The sequence below is a fragment of the Artemia sp. Qi Xiang Cuo genome, chromosome 17, assembly GCF_049724085.1.
Source record: "Artemia sp. Qi Xiang Cuo chromosome 17, ASM4972408v1, whole genome shotgun sequence".
In the NCBI taxonomy this organism is placed as follows: Eukaryota; Metazoa; Arthropoda; class Branchiopoda; order Anostraca; family Artemiidae; genus Artemia; species Artemia sp. Qi Xiang Cuo.
In genome coordinates, this window is record NC_142810.1 from 26,860,439 (window position 1) to 26,878,195 (window position 17,757).

General features: G+C 33.0%; 1 protein-coding gene across 1 annotated transcript in view; it reads right to left on the reverse strand.

The window, feature by feature from the left end:
• Positions 1-13,262: 13,262 nt before the first annotated feature.
• The window catches only part of Naa60 (N-alpha-acetyltransferase 60), a 66,884-nt gene continuing 62,389 nt past the window's right edge, over positions 13,263-17,757 (reverse strand). Inside the window, exon 5 of the mRNA XM_089103551.1 lies at positions 13,263-15,096. Coding sequence (XP_088959677.1) covers positions 14,965-15,096 — 132 coding nt within the window. The 3' untranslated portion in view covers positions 13,263-14,964. The remainder of the gene's footprint in view (positions 15,097-17,757) is intronic.

Below are 17,757 nucleotides of genomic sequence, written 5' to 3' on the forward strand. Positions count from 1 at the left end.
GACAACCCCTCTCTAATATAAAGGGGGATAGAACACAACCCTGCTTAACTCCTGATTCAATACAAAACCAGCTGCTAATCTCATTTCCTACCTTAACCGCAGCAGTGTTATTCTCGTACATAGCACTAATTAATATATTTGTCTGGCATACCATACAAGGATAACACCTTTACTAAAACTCTTCTGTCAACAGAATCGAACGCTTGCTCATAATCTATAAAACTGAGGACCAAAGGTGTTTGAAAACTCGGGCACTTCTCAATTATTAGCCTAAGAGTGAAAATTTGGTCGATACATCCTCTACCTTTTCTAAAACCACACTTCTTTTCTCTTAAAACTTTGTCTACGGCATCCCTCAGTCTAAAAAGTATCCTATTACTAAGTAATTTACTACCTACCGAGACCAGACTAATGCTTCGATAATTACCACACTCACTTTTGTCGCCTTTCTTATATAAGGGCTTAATTAAGGTTTTCCTAAAATCGTTAGGTACTTCCCCTTTTTCAAAGATCATATTCATAATCTTCAGTAACTTATTTCTAACCTCAGAGCCACCATATTTAAGAAACTTATTTACCACCCTATCAGCACCTGGAGCCTTATTATTTTTTAATCCTTTTAGTACTGTTGCTAATTCCTCCTCACAAAGCAAATCTTCCTTCACATCCAAGGTATCACAAACTTTTCCGTTTTCCTCAATATTTTTTCCTGCAACTCTATCTCGGTTAAGCAAAAGTAGTATTGATACAATTAAAGGTAGCGGACAGTCCCCCCATATAGCTATAACGATTACAAGCGGGGTGTCTCCCATATAGCTATAACAGTTTCAAGCGGACAGTACTCCCGTCAATACAAGCAGACAGTGTAATGACCGGAATTCAACCACCATGAAAATTCGTGTTGATCTGTGTTCAAAGTGCGTGATGACTCCTTTGTATGAAATTGTGAAATTCTTTTTGTAATTTAATTTGTTAGGCGTGGTTGACTTTTGTTTAACCTTGAACACGGGTATAACAACTCTGACAATTCGTTATCTTCTCAGTTCAGAATTGGCATTTGAAATATAATGATGCATTCAAATAAAAGGAATATTGACGAAAGCTACACGCAAGAAGTAAGTTATTCTTTTACAATCATAGTGGGTAAAGAAATTAATTCTACTAGAATTTATACAGACCCTATTATAGTTAACAGATTGTTAAACGTTTTTTGAACCTGGATCTCCAGAGGTCGGGCTTGCGACTTAGCACATGAGTTAAATCATACCTATTTTTTATTCCGGCCCAAAGTTCCCCACATTCGTTCCCCACCGGCCCCACATTCGTTCCCCACCGGCCCAAAGTGTCACAATCGTCCACCGCCCCTCCCTCCAACCCACTCTCTCTAACCCACCCTCACCAACTTTTTTTTTTAATATTTTTAACTTTTTTTACATCTCTTAGAATGTCAAGAAACACACTTAAAAAACAAAAAGTTCATATTTGATATTTTCCACCTTCAAAATGGGAATGATATAGATATATGTGTCGCGACTTTTATTATTATAAAAATAATATTTGTAGTGATCAATTTTTTTTCTGACATTTTTTTTAACTTTTTTTTCTGACAATTTTTTTTCTGAGTTTTTTTTTTATTTTTTTTACATCTCTAAATCATATCAGAAAAATAGAATGACACTTTCAATTTAAATTTAAATTTAAAAAACTTATTCTTGTGCATACTATTGATGAGGACTGATGGTTCTCTTTCAAGATTTTTTTCATGAAAAACATACTTTTTTTTAGGATTTTCCAGAGCTCCCCCTACCCATTAAGAAGATAAGAAGGGGTGAAGTGACGCCAGTGGTCAGCAGACTGACGGTTATACAACATGGTCGTAGGTCGAATCCATTAATACAATCAACATTAACCGTAAACCGCCCAATAGCCAACTATCCAGCTATCACAGCCAGCCTCCACAGCAATATGACACAACCATCCGGACCCATCATACACCAAGCAACTGTCAACTGGTCAATTCCTACATCCAACACTCACAACAAGATAACACAACCACCCGGACCCATCATACACCAACCAACGCTTACTTGAGGTGAAACCTATCGTTATCTTTTAGGTTTTAGCATTCAAAAGGAAGCAAAGGGAAAAGGGCCTCCAATGTAGCAGTTGAAATTGGAAAGGATTGCCGACTAACATTTGAGTGGAATGAGATGTTTTGCAGATATGTTACATTAGTGAGTAAATTTATGTTAGATGAACGATCATGTTTTGCTGCAAACGTGAATATAATGTATATATCACGACTAAAACATGGATTGTATGCTATTATGAAGGAAACTGAGGAAAATAGATTGATTCACATATCGCGAAGAGAGTGAAAATATTATTTCTTTGAAATACACATTTACATTTTTAATTTCATGTTTTTTATTTTATATTGATGAAGAATTTAAACACAACTTCAACAAGTTATTTTTTTTTGTTCGGCATAAATGAAAGGTCCAATACCTCAGAGATTACATTTTGACATTGTTTGACAATTTACTACATTTTAAGGTTTTCTTTACTTTCAAAATGTTTTTGTCAGTCACCACCTTTAATCATTCATAAACAATACTGTAGAAAACCAATTTCCACTGTCTATCGATATTAAATTATTAAGAAGGCTATTATTTCTTTGAAACACACATTTACATTTATAATTTCATGTTTTTGATTTTATATTGATGAAGAATTTAAACACAGCTTCAAGTAGTTATTTTTTTGTTCGGCATAGATGAAAGGTCCAATACCTGAGTTAAACTAAGAGATTACATTTTGACATCGTTTGACAATTTACTACATTTTAAGGTTTTCTTTAGTTTCAAAATGTTTTTGTCAGTCACCATCTTTAATCATTCATAAACAATACTGAAGAAAACCAATTTCCAGTGTTTGTCGATATTAAATTATTAAGAAGGCTATTATTTCTTTGAAATACACATTTATATTTATAATTTCATGTTTTTTGATTTTTTAAATTGATGAAGGATTTAAACACAACTTCAACTAGTTATTTTTTTTTCGGCATAAATGAAAGGTCCAATACCTGAGTTAAACTAAGCGATTACATTTTGAAATTGTTTACAATTTACTAAATTTTAAGGTTTTCTTTAGTTTCAAAATGTATTTGTCAGTCACCATCTTTAATCATTCACAAACAATACTGAAGAAAACCAATTTCCAGTGTTTGTCGACATTAAATTATTAAGAAGGCTATTATTTCTTTGAAATACACATTTACATTTTTAATTTCATGTTTTTGATTTTAAACTGATGAAGAATTTAAACACAACTTCAACTAGTTATTTTATTTGTTCGGCATAGATGAAACGTCCAATACCTGAGTTAAACTAAGAGATTATATTTTGACATCGTTTGACAATTTACAAAATTTTAAGGTTTCCTTTAGTTTCAAATGTTTTTGTCAGTCACCATCTTCAATCATTCATAAACAATACTGAAGAAAACCAATTTCCACTGTTTATCGACATTAAATTATTAAGAAGGCTATTATTTCTTTGAAATACACAATTACATTTTTAATTTCATGTTTTTGATTTTATATTGATGAAGAATTTAAACACAACTTCAACTAGTTATTTTTTTTTTGTTCGGCATAAATGAAAGGTCCAATACCTGAGTTAAACTAAGCGATTACATTTTGACATTGTTTGACAATTTACTACATTTTAAGGTTTTATTTAGTTTCAAAATGTTTTTGTCAGTCACCATCTTTAATCATTCACAAACAATACTGAAGAAAACCAATTTCCAGTGTTTGTCGACATTAAATTATTAAGAAGGCTATTATTTCTTTGAAATACATATTTACATTTATAATTTCATGTTTTTGATTTTAAATTGATGAAGAATTTAAACACAACTTCAAATAGTTATTTTTTTTTGTTCGGCATAGATGAAAGGTCCAATACCTGAGTTAAACTAAGAGATTACATTTTGACATCGTTTGACAATTTACAAAATTTTAAGGTTTCAAAATGTTTTTGTAAGTCACCATCTTCAATCATTCATAAACAATACTGAAGAAAACCAATTTCAACACACAAACAAAAACTTACATACTCACTAAGACTCACACATACACAAAGACTTACACACACACAAAAAAAACTTACACAAACACACACAAAAACTTACACACACACACACAACAACTAAGACACACACATAAACTAACACATACACAAAAACTTACACACACACACACACACACAAAAAAAAACTTAAAAAAAAACGTGTGTGTAAGTTTTTGTGTGTGTTTAAGTTTTTGTGTGTGTGTGTGTGTGTGAGTTTTTGTGTGTGTGTTAGTTTTTGTGTTTGTGTAAGTTTTTTTTGTGAGTGTAAGTTTTTTTGTGTGTGTAAGTTTTTGTGTGTGTGTAAGTTTTTGTTTGTGTGTAAGTTTTTTTGTGTGTGTAAGTTTTTGTGTGTGTGTTAGTTTTTTTGTGTGTGTAAGTTTTTTTGTGTGTGTGTGTTTAATTTTTTGTGTGTGTGTGTGTAAGTTTTTTTGTTTTTTAGTTTTTGTGTGTGTGTGTAAGTTTTTGTGTGTGTGTAATTTTTTTTTGTGCGTGTAAGTTTTTTATGTGTGTGTTTAATTTTTTTTTTTGTGTGTGTGTGTGTAAGTTTTTATGTGTGTGTGTAAGTTTTTTTTTGTGTGTGTGTAAGTTTTTGTGTGTGTGTAAGTTTTTGTGTGTGTGTAAGTTTTTTTATGTGTGTGTGTAATTTTTTTTGTGAGTGTAAGTTTTTTTGTTTGTAATTTTTTTTGTGTGTTTAAGTTTTTTTGTGTGTGTTAGTTTTTTTTTGTGTGTGTAAGTTTTTGTGTTTGTGTAAGATTGTGTGTGTGTGTTAGTTTCTGTGTGTGTGTAAGTTTTTTTGTGTGTGTCAGTTTTTTTGTGTGTGTTTGTTTTTGTATGTTTTTCAGTTTTTGTGTGTGTGTAAGTTTTTTTGTGTGTGTAAGTTTTTGTGTGTGTGTAAGTTTTTTTTGTGTGTGTAAGTTGTGTGTGTGTGTAAGTTTTTATGTAGGTGTAAGTTTTTGTGTGTGTGTGTGTGTGTGTAAGTTTTTGTGTGTGTGTGTGTAAATTTTTGTGTGTGTGTCAGTGTTTGAGTTTGTGTTTTAGTTTTTGTGTGTGTGTAAGTTTGTGGGTGTGTGTTTTATTTTTAGTTGTTTTGTTTTATTTTTTGTTTGTGTTTAATTTTTTTTTTGTGTGTAAGTTTTTTTTTAGTGTAAGTTTTTGTGTGTGTGTGTGTGTAAGTTTTTGTGTGTGTGTGTGTGTGTGTGTAAGTTTTTGTGTGTGTGTGTGTAATTTTTTTTGTGTGTGTTAGTTTTTTTTTTGTGTGTGTGTAAGTTTTTGTGTGTGTGAGTTTTTGTATGTGTGTAAGTTTTTGTGTGTGTGTTGAAATTGGTTTTCTTCAGTATTGTTTATGAATGATTGAAGATGGTGACTGACAAAAACATTTTGAAACTAAAGAAAACCTTAAAATTTTGTAAATTGTCAAACGATGTCAAAATGTAATCTCTTAGTTTAACTCAGGTATTGGAACTTTCATCTATGCCGAACAAAAAAAATAACTAGTTGAAGTTGTGTTTAAATTCTTCATCAATTTAAAATCAAAAACATGAAATTATAAATGTAAATGTGTATTTCAAAGAAATAATAGCCTTCTTAATAATTTATTGTCGACAAACACTGGAAATTGGTTTTCTTCAGTATTGTTTGTGAATGATTAAAGATGGTGACTGACAAAAACATTTTGAAACTAAATAAAACCTTAAAATGTAGTAAGTTGTCAAACAATGTCAAAATGTAATCGCTTAGTTTAACTCAGGTATTGGACCTTTCATTTATGCCGAACCAAAAAAAAAAAAATATTTGAAGTTGTGTTTAAATTCTTCATCAATATAAAATCAAAAACATGAAATTAAAAATGTAAATGTGTATTTCAAAGAAATAATAGCCTTCTTAATAATTTAATGTCGATAAACAGTGGAAATTGGTTTTCTTCAGTATTGTTTATGAATGATTGAAGATGGTGACTGACTAAAACATTTTGAAACTAAAGAAAACCTTGAAATTTTGTAAATTGTCAAACGATGTCAAAATGTAATCTCTTAGTTTAACTCAGGTATTGGACCTTTCATCTATGCCGAACAAAAAAAAAAACTAGTTGAAGTTGTGTTTAAATTCTTCATCATTTTAAAACCAAAAAAATGAAATTAAAAATGTACATGTCTATTTCAAAGAAATAATAGCCTTCTTAATATTCTAATGTCGACAAACACTGGAAATTGGTTTTCTTCAGTATTGACTGTGAATGATTAAAGATGGTGACTGACAAATACATTTTGAAACTAAAGAAAACCTTAAAATTTAGTAAATTGTCAAACAATGTCAAAATGTAATCGCTTAGTTTAACTCACGTATTGGACCTTTCATTTATGCCGAACAAAAAAAAATAACTAGTTGAAGATGTGTTTAAATTCTTCATCAATTTAAAAAATAAAAAAACATAAAATTATAAATGTAAATGTGTATTTCAAAGAAATAATAGCCTTCTTAATAATTTAATATCGACAAATACTGGAAATTGGTTTTCTTCAGTATTGTTTATGAATGATTAAAGATGGTGACTGACAAAAACATTTTGAAACTAAAGGAAACTTTAAAATGTAGTAAATTGTCAAACGATGTCAAAATGTAATCTCTTAGTTTAACTCAGGTATTGGACCTTTCATCTATGCCGAACAAAAAAAAATAACTAGTTGAAGCTGTGATTAAATTCTTCATCAATATAAAATCAAAAACATGAAATTATAAATGTAAATGTGTATTTCAAAGAAATAATAGCCTTCTTAATAATTTAATATCGATAAACAGTGGAAATTGGTTTTCTTCAGTATTGTTTATGAATAATTAAAGGTGGCGACTGACAAAAACATTTTGAAACTAAATAAAACCTTAAAATGTAGTAAATTGTCAAACAATGTCAAAATGTAATCTCTTAGTTTAACTAAGGTATTGGACCTTTCATTTATGCCGAACAAAAAAAATAACTAGTTGAAGTTGTGTTTAAATTCTTCATCAATATAAAATCAAAAACATGAAATTAAAAATGTAAATGTGTATTTCAAAGAAATAATATTTTCACTCTCTTTGCGTTAGGTGAGTCAATCCATTTCCCTCAATGTGCTTCATAATAGCATTCATTCCATGCTATAGTCGTGATAAATACATTATATTCACTTTTGCGGCAAAGCATAATTGTTCATCTGTCTTAAATTTACTCAATGATATAACGTATCTGCCAAACATCTCATCCCACTCAAATGTTAGTCGGGAATCCTTTCCAATTTCAACTGCTACATTGGGGGCCCTTTTCCCTTTGCTTCCTTTTGAATGCTAAAACCTAAAAGATAACGATAGGTTTCACCTCAAGTAAGCGTTGGTTGGTGTATGATGGGTCCGGGTGGTTGTGTTATCTTGTTGTGAGTGTTGGATGTAGGAATTGACCAGTTGACAGTTGGTTGGTGTAAGATGGGTCCGGATGGTTGTATCATATTGCTGTGGATGCTAGCTGTGATAGCTGGATAGTTGGCTATTGGGCGGTTTACGGTTAATGTTGATTGTATTAATGGATTTGACCTACGACCATGTTGTATAACCGTCGGTCTGCTGACCACTGGCGTCGCTTCACCCCTTCTTATCTTCTTAATGGGTAGGGGGAGCTCTGGAAAATCCTAAAAAAAAATTGTTTTTCATGAAAAAATCTTGAAAGAGAACCATCAGTCCTCAGCAATAGTATGCACAAGAATAAGTTTTTAAAATTTAAATTGAAAGTGTCATTCTATTTTTCTGATATGATTTAAATGTAAAAAAAAGTTAAAAAAAAACTGTCAGAGAAAAAAAAAATTGTCAGAAAAAAAAGTTAAAAAAAAAACTGTCAGAAAAAAAAAGTTAAAAAAAACTTTCAGAAAAAAAATTGGTCACTACAAACTTTATTTTTCTAATAGAAAAAGTCGCGACACACATATCTATATCATTCCCATTTTTAAGTTTGAAAACATCAAATATGAAATTTTTGTGTTTTAAGTGTGTTTCATGACATTCTAAGAGATGTAAAAAAAAGTTAAAAAAAAGTTGGAGGGAGGGGGCGGTGGACGATTGTGGCACTTTGGGCCGGTGGGGAACGAATGTGGGGCCGGTGTGGAACGAATGTGGGGCCGGTGGGGAACGAATGTGGAGAACTTTGGTCCGGAATAAAAAATAGGAATGATTTAACTCATGTGCTAAGTCGCAAGCCATTTAAATGCAATGTTTACATACTTTTATTCGTGTTTTGATATTGCTCTTTACCGACCTCTGGAGATCCAGGTTCAAAAAACATTTAACAATCTGTTAACTATAATAGGATCTGTATAAATTCTAGTAGAATTAATTTCTTTACCCACTATGATTATAAAAGAATAACTTACTTCTTGCGTGTAGCTTTCGTCAATATTCCCTTTATTTGAATGCATCATTATATTTCAAATGCCAATTCTGAACTGAGAAGATAACAAATTGTCAGAGTTTTTATATCCGTATTCAAGGTTAAACATAAGTCAACCACGCCTAACAAATTAAATTACAAAAAGAATTTCACAATTTCATACAAAGGAGTCATCACGCACTTTGAACACAGATCAACACGAATTTTCATGGTGGTTGAATTCCGGTCATTACACTGTCTGCTTGTATTGACGGGAGTACTGTCCGCTTGAAACTGTTATAGCTATATGGGAGACACCCCGCTTGTAATCGTTATAGCTATATGGGGGGACTGTCCGCTACCTTTAATTGTATCAATACTACTACTAGCAAATTCTCAAAATGTTCGGCCCATTTCTATTTAGTTTTTTCTTTATCGCTAATTGCGACCCCATTCCTATCTTTAACTGGGCCAAGTCCAGAATGACTACTCCCTCTCAATTTGTTAACGTGCCAGTACAATATTTTACTATTATGCCGTCTAGCTGCATCTTCCAGATGCTCGGCAATTTTATCCATCACCTCCAGTTCACACCTCCTTAGTTCATATTTTGGTGCTTTCGCCACTTTCTTTACATTTCTTTTGTTTTCATACGATCTATCACTAAGATAATTCTTGTACATGTCCTTTCTTCTTTCTTTTAAACATAAAGCGTTTTCACTAATATTCTTAGCTGCAGTTCTAGCTTTCTTCCCTAATACACCTTCATAAACTTCACAAATTATTTTTCTATAATTATTCCAACCATCTTCCACATTATCAAATTTTAAACTCAAGTTTAGTATTCAACTGTTCCTGGAAAGTTTCTCTCAAATTCTCATCCTGGAGTCTACCAACATCATAACGTCCCGGGAGGTCGTTGCCCCTCCGAAATTTGAGCTTTAAACTAACTCTAGACCCTATCAGATGGCGATCTTTACTCTTAACATCAATAACGGCACTTTTACATAGCCTAGTATCTAGTATCGATCCCTTTAGTCTCTGGGTTTGCTCTAGCAATATCAACAAGGTTAGCTGTCTTGCCATCACATGAATACCATGTTGACTTATGAGCAATTTTGTGACCAAAGACCGTATTGGTTATAACTATATTGTTATACCTACAAATTTGCAAAAGTCTGTTTCCATTACTGTTTTCTTTTCCTACACCAAATTTACCTAGGCTGGGATACCATCTATCCCTATTTCTACCAACATGGGCGTTAAAATCTCCCAGTAAAAACATCATATTTCTACTTAGGACCCTGTCTATTTGCCCCTGTAACTGTAAGTAAAATTCATCGGAGTCACTAGTATCTCCGTCAGTCGGTTCTACAGGGACGTATACTACTATAACTGATATCCTGAACTTTCTAATCATAAAATGAGCAATTAGTATTCTATTATTAATACCTTCCCCGCCTAAAAAAGACTTAGCAGCTTCCTTATTCATCATGAGCCCTACTCCCTGTCTATGTACCCCATCCTTCCTGCCTGAGTAAACAAATTCTATATCACCTAATTTCATGCTTCCTACCCCTGGGATATGAGATTCTGAAATTCCTAATAAATCCAGTTCGAATCGCCTAAATTCGTCAGTCAAAATGTCAATACGATAGTCATTTTTTAATGTCGTAACATTCCAAGTTCCAATTTTCATGTTCTTTAAATCATTCAAATTAGTTTGGCCTCAGGAAAAGCAATGATCCCGGATACCAGTGCAGGACGGAGATCATATATCTTCTCAAGTCTACACCGAAGTGCTTAAGCCGGCTTAGCACCAGACAGCAAGAAGTCCCTGGCACCTCCATGAATGGAGGCTTTGTGCAATCTTGGGCCCATCTTGGTCACAACATCGTTTTCAGCACTTGGCGATGCTCTTCTATCAACAAGATTCAATATCCTGCACAGACAGTCTCAAGCCTATTACCTCCGACTCGTTATATATTCATGCCTACAAATATTATGCTATTACGGGGAGGCAACCCATAATAGATAAATTAGCTAGGAAGAGGTTTTTCAGCCCAAAGACGCCCATCAAAACATAGGAAGTTCGGTTTTTAGAATGATAACCCCTCGGAGCCCTCAGCGCAAGGGTTGTAAGTTATGCACTAGGAGCATATACGGTTTATATAGAAAGTTGATGTAGAAATTTCAAAAAGGGGTCATTTGATTGGAAATTGCCCTTTTTAATAGTCAAAAGTGAGTGGAGAGTAATTAACCCCCCTCTCACGCAAACCATTTCCCCAAAAACATTCAATGAAAGTTTAGAGACAGCCGTTTTGTTCAAAGTAGTTAAAAGTTCTGGAAGTTATGTTTTTAAGGATGACAAACCCCCCAGAGTCCCCAGGGCAATGGTTGTAAGTTATACCCTGGGGGCATATAAAGTTTTAATAGAGAGTTGTCGTAAAACTTCAAAATGGGTTCATTCAATTGGAAATTGAGAGGGCTAGTGCCCTTTTTAATAGTTTACTAACCCCCCTCTCACGCCCACCATTCCTCCAAATACATTTAATCAAAATTTTCAGATAGCCATTTTGTTCAACGTAGTAGAAAGTTCTGGGAATTAGGTCTTAGAGGATGATAACCACCCTAACAGCCCTTAGGGTAAGGGTTGTATTTTATGCCCTGGGGTATATAAGGTGCTTATAGAAAACGTTGCCGTTTCAAAAAGGACTCATTCGATTGGAAATCAAAAGGCCTAGTGCCCCTTTTAACAGTCGAAAGTGATTGGAAGGCTTGACATAAATTATAGTGAAGATCGATGAGGGTATCATTTTATTTTTTTGTTGTTGTTTAGACCAGAGCACTTCGTGTCGAAGGAGTTGTCGTGGGAACTTCGAAAAGGGCTCATTCGCCTAAAAATAGAAAGGGCTGATGCCCTTTTTAATAGTCGAAAGTGATTGGAGGGCAACTAATCCTCCTCCCACGCCCACCCTCTCATTTGCCCATTATGTTTAAAAACTAAATGTTCCTAATTCCCAATAAGGCAGCTCAGCGGTATCCCAAGAACGACTGAGGGTATTCTATTCAAACTTTCGGGGCTACTTCTGCTCTTAAAATTTAACCAAATCAAAATAGCATAAGTGTATCCAAGCTATTGAAGAAAGTAAATAGATTTTTTTTTGCGAATGGTATCAAGTTTTCCATTTCAGGTCAACTAGAGGAGGTATGAAACTAAATTAAAAACTACTATTTGTGTCCAGATTTTTAAAAGGGTTTAGAAATTACAATAGATAACCGAGCCAAAATCAAAACAAGTAGAAATTAACACAAGTTGGGCTATAAACCTCTATGCTTTTCCAAGGCCAGAACAAAATGTGCACTTTACTGAAAAAATATAAATGTTTTTACTTTTATAACTTTAATAAATCAAATTTTCTTAACATTTTGATTACTATACATCAGTATATGTATATTAAACTGACAATGCACATTCATTTGCATTTTTTTCAGTAAAATGCAAAATATGTTCTGGCCTTGAGCCCTACTCATGTTAATTTCTGCTCTTTTTGAGTTTGACTCCGTTATTTATTGTGATTTCTGTTCGTTTTGGGTTTCATTTATTTATCGATGCTGATTTGTGGTAGTTTCACGCTTGGTAAATTATTTGATTTTATTTTTGCTCATTTTTTGTTTAATGGAGTTCTTTACATTTCTTTGAAAAACATAATTTGTGGAAAGTTTTTTTAATTAATGACAACTAAACCGAAATATTAAACGCATCAACTCTGCAGACAATCAGCGAGTACTATAAGGGGCCAAATTTTCTGTGAAATGTTAGCTTATATATCTGGCGGTTAGCTTCCCTTGGCAAGGGTTTACGCTAAACCACCAACAAGTTAACGAGAAAATAAATTCTAGGCAACAATTCCCCAGTCATTGAGGCAACTAAATGCAAAGAATGGCAAACACGTTTGAAAAACTTAAGCAACCTATCTATTTTCAGCGTTGTTAAAACAGTGATTTACAGTGGCTGAAGGCACTTGGAACATTCCTAATGCAGTACACGCTATCTTTTTCGACGTGAGACTGTAATATTACATATAAATTGGGCATTTGATTGTTGAAAGGTCTGTTAATTCATTTTGTTTTTAGCCCCCCCCCCTTTCAAAAACCCAATATAGTATATTTTAGCTTGGATAGCACTGATGTGTCCTTTTTTGCGCCGCTAGTAGGACAATGCAACATCGTAGAGGCTTATTTGGAATCACCATGCTCGAAACCTATTTGAGAGAATTAGAGTCTCCTATCTTAAACAAAAAGGAAAATTAATTTTTCGCATGGGAAGCCATGATGTGTCTTCTTCTCTTTTTCTATTTTTTTCGCAGGGTTTTTGTAGCGAATCAGAGGCATGTGGCCCCCTAGGTTGCTCCCTCCCTCCTATATTTTGAAAAATACCTCTTTTTGAAGTATTTTCAATGAAAAGTTTTTTTTTTGTTATTTTCATAAACAGAAACACCAAATTTGCCCCCTCCTAAATTTTGGACAATAGCTTTTGTTCTATCCCAAAAATTCTTGGAAATTGACAGCACTGTCCCTTTGACTATTTATGTGATAAAATTACAGACTTTTTAAAAGAGGAAGATTTTAAAAGAGGTCTGAAGTATAACTTATATCTAATGCCCTGTTAAAAAAAACTCATGTTAACTTCTTTAGTATCTTCGCCTGAATTAGACAAACATCGTTTTGCAAGGTTTATTGTGTATATTTAAAAAAAAACCTAAAACACAAACAATAATTTATAAAAAAAAGGTTTTCTGATGGCTGCCTCGTGATATTTTCCTATATTTGTAGCACTCTTTAAAACTAGCGCTTTACTGAAAACTGAGCTTGCTTGATTTTTTAGATCTGCAGGTTACTTTGAGTTTTCTTCACTTAAACAGTTTTGTTGCGTCGGTTTTGTGTTTTCGGTAAAGGGCTAGTTTTAAATTGGTTCTACAAATAAGGGGCAATATTACAAGTTTATTTGAACCAGTTTTTAGGATATATTTTGCATAAACTGCAAAGCAAGAATTTTTTTTGGTTTTAAGTTACAATGTCGCTCTTTACTTCCATCAGAAAAGCTTTCTTTTTAACAAAACAATCGAACCAAAAAAAAATCTAATAACCTATAAAAATTAAAAAACAATTCATACTCTAAATTTAAATTACCACAGAACTTTAGCACATACTTATGGAACAAAGCTTTCTGCTTTCCATTTAAACTCTTAAAATAAGCCTAGATACTTTCAAGTTTAATTTCTACATAAATTTTAAATACAAAGAACTATTATAGACGTGAGTTTAAAAGATTTTCAGGAGCCTTAAAATTTTTTTTTTCCTGACTTTCTTATTTTTTTGCACAAAGTTTCAAGAACCTAATTTTTATGATTATTTGTAAGTGACTGCTGCCAGACTAAGCGGAAAAAGTACGTAGTAACGCCTAGCGTAACTACTCTTCAGCACATGGAGATAATCAGTAAAAATCGCGCAATATACACATTGATATAATATATCAGTACATATTTAAATACGCTATTAATTATGAGATCGAACTGTTTTTGTATCTTATAGTTTAGGTGTTACCGGTTCCAGTAACAATTTTTAATACGGAGGCATTTCAGATATAGCTTATACAAAAATACAAATTTTAACATGGACAACTCCACCATCCTAAAAATTAGGGTATGGGTATAAATTAGGGTATAACTAAAATAACATTTAATGTCGACTAACACCTTAAATTAGAGGATCTAGATAAGAAAAAGCGAGGTTGAATTAAATCAAGCTTAAAAAATTACGATATCACACTACCTAACAGAAGTAGAATCAAAAAGGTAATTTTGAAGATAATGATCAGTCTGATTACCTGTCTGATCATTTTAAAGAAGACGTTAATGTTTTTGTTTTTTTACTTCTTGTTGGCTATCAAGTAGCAGTTTCCTTCTGTTTTTAAATAAGTAAAATAAAAAAAAGGTCAATTTCAGGACAAGAAAACATCCAAAAAAATAACGGTTCAAAGCAACGTGTCAAAATTCCTGTAACTTTCATGAGAGGAAGAATAGGTCATTTTTTAAGAGTCCTATCCAACTCTTTACACCTGCATTCTGAACATACAGATAGAAAACAAAAATTCTCTATATAATACTTAATACTTATTAGTTTGGTATAATTAATACTAACTACTTATACAATAATTAAGTAGTTTGAAAAGCTGTGGTTCTGCTATGGAAGGTAGGTTGAAATGAAAATAGTAAAAGCAGAGCCAAAATTCGAATGCCTGAATTCAAGGTCGGAACGGTTACAACAAATTACGGTACAGACATTAGAAGGATGAAACTACCCTAGAAGCGCTCCTATTATCAACGAATTTGTACAAATTAAGTAGTTCTGAAACAATGAATAAATCACAGCCAATCACGTAGTTGCTTCTCTGCTTTGAAGAATTTTGAACATTAAACGGACTAGGTATCTTAACATCCTCCAAGGGAGAAGAAGGTATCCTCTAATAGGTATAGATGAACACCAATGCCATGCATATTCTGTGCGCTTCAGTTAAGGATAATTTGTTAGAGGAAAATGTAGGAATAAGCTAAATAGCTGAACGTAAATTTTTGTCGTGAAACGAGTTCAAAGCAAAATAACCTAAAGTTTGTGTTAAGGCCAGTAAAGAGAATAGGATAAAGAACTCGTGGACACAAATATAGAATTACATTTTTATGTCAAAATAAAAATTTACCCAAAAAAGTGTTAGTTTATTATGACGGTGAAAGTTTTGTTATATATTATTCATATTAGATAGTTTTGAGGATTTAAAATAATACAAGATTGCATTTTAAACTTCAATAAAATGGTTAAATTAATAAACTGCAAACGAAAAAAGAGGTAACTAAACTATTATATAAAAAAGGCGCGATGGACCTAGGTCAAAATAACATTATATGTCAAACTTCAATATAAAAGTGTCATCAGTTTAAATAAATTGTATCAGAAATGTAGTTTTGAGCCGAACTTGAAACAAATAGCTTATTTTCTATTTCAAACATCGATAAACAAATACAGTGATGACAGTGGTCAAATATGGCTCTGAAGCATGGGCGCTCCGAAAAGCGGATGAAGATTTGCTAGATGTTTTCCAGAGAAATTGCTTAAGGATTGTTCTGGGTACCCGGCTGACTGACCGTATTTCAAACAATAGGAAAAAATGTGGTTCAATACCGCTCTCTATGGCTATAATAAAAGAAAGGTTGAGGTGGCTAGGGCACGTTGTGCGGATGAAGGACGACAGATTGCCGAAGATTGTTCTTTTCGGCCAACCGTCTAGGGCTAAACAGAAAGCAGGTCGTCCCTGTCAGGGGTGGGAGGACGTCATAAAAAAAGATTTAAAGGAAATGGGAACTTCGTGGGCGGGTGTAAAAAGGGAGGCTTTGAATAGATTGGGGTGGAGGAGGAGCGTGCGTAGCTGTGTTGGCCTCAGGCAGATTGATGCTGCGGTGAGTTCTAAGTAGTAGTAGTAGTAGTATAGATAGACATTTTGTTAAAAATAGTTCAAAGATCAGATAAGGAAAACTCTGGTGTCAATAAAACCCCCCAGGGCCTGGGGGAAGGCGTTCTAAGTTTTGCCCTGAAGGCTTGTAACAAATAGACAAATGAAGACTTGAAACAAATAGCCTATTTTATATTTCAAACATCGATAAAATAAAAAAAAAAGTCCAATGCCCGTGCCAAATTATAGTCACAGTTGTCGATGAAATCAAAATTACGCATGACTACAGCACCAATTATGTTCATCGTTCCTAATTTCTCGAGTTGAACATTGTTCAACTTTCAAACATAAATTTCTTAACTGACCAATCAGAGTCAAGGTTTAAGGCATATTTTTTAAAACTACAAAAGATGGAAACTTAGAACATCAGTTTTTCTATCTGGGAGAGGCATCTGACAAAAGTTAAGAAGACTTAGTATTAGTAGATAACAGTTGGACACAAATTATTGTTGGCGCAAACTCTTTAAACTAATTTTTTGACATTTTAATTTTTTGCTTTTTAAATACAAATGTGACGCTAAAATCAAGAAAATTGCCTTGTCATTAATGATATTTGGCTTTTTTCATCGATAGATGTGACTATGATGTGGCAAGGGCATAAGTAAACAGCAAACAAATAACGAATATTAAAATGAAAGCTAGTGTACCAATCAGACCAACAGAAAAAAAGAAGTGTATCAAGGTTTTTCCCAGGCCCTTAAAAAGTAATTTCTAAATTGTCAAGGAAAATAAATACAAAAATAGCTTTGACTGGACAGAAACAGTTAAAAATATGGGGTACAAGTAGGCGCTATTGAGCCAAGAGCGAACCCTAGCCCATAGTAAGCGGAAAATTAATAACGCTTTTTTAAAAAAAAAAAAAAAACAACAACTGTCAAGTGAGGATGAATCTTTATCATTTGATGGCAATGCCAAGAATTGGCCTGCCATTTTTCATCAGAATAAAAATGCACCATTGGAATTAACATTGCAGAAAACCCAATTTAGGAGAATTACAGTCCCCTAAAGAGCAAGAAAAATCTCTTTATCGCAAGGCAAGCAGTGACGTCTTTTTTGTCGCCGATAGAGGGGCGCTGAAACATAATAGAGAGATGTTTAAGGGTTTATTTGATAGGAAATTGCTATGTCTAGTGCTCTTTCTAAATAGAAAAAGATAAAATTAATTAGAAAAAAGAAGGATATAATTTTATTTGACTTTCCTCAGTCTTCTGGCGTGACATAAATATTCTTAAGAGAAAAGGTTAAAATACTAAAGTTAAAAGAAGAAGAATTAAAAAGTAAAAACAGGTCAATAAAAAGACAAGGAATGATAAATATAAATGCTACTACAACAATTAAGCAAACTGAAAGACAAAGCGTACAATTTAGGGTATTTCTTTTGTCCTTCAATATAAGTTCAAAATCAGAGACAACGCTATAGCGTTGCCTATAGTAAAGGTCGCACGGCTCCAATATTTTATTATTATTATTTTTTTTTCAGAGGCACTTCATATGGAAGGGGTCGTCCTATAAACATCAAAGGGGGCTCATTCGAATGCAAAATTGAGCGTTCTAGTGCTCTTTTTAAGAGTATAAAATGACCGAAAGGCAACTGGTCCCCCCTCCACGCCCTTTTTTCCCCAAATACATCTGATGAGAATTTTGAGGTTGCCATTTTGTTTAAA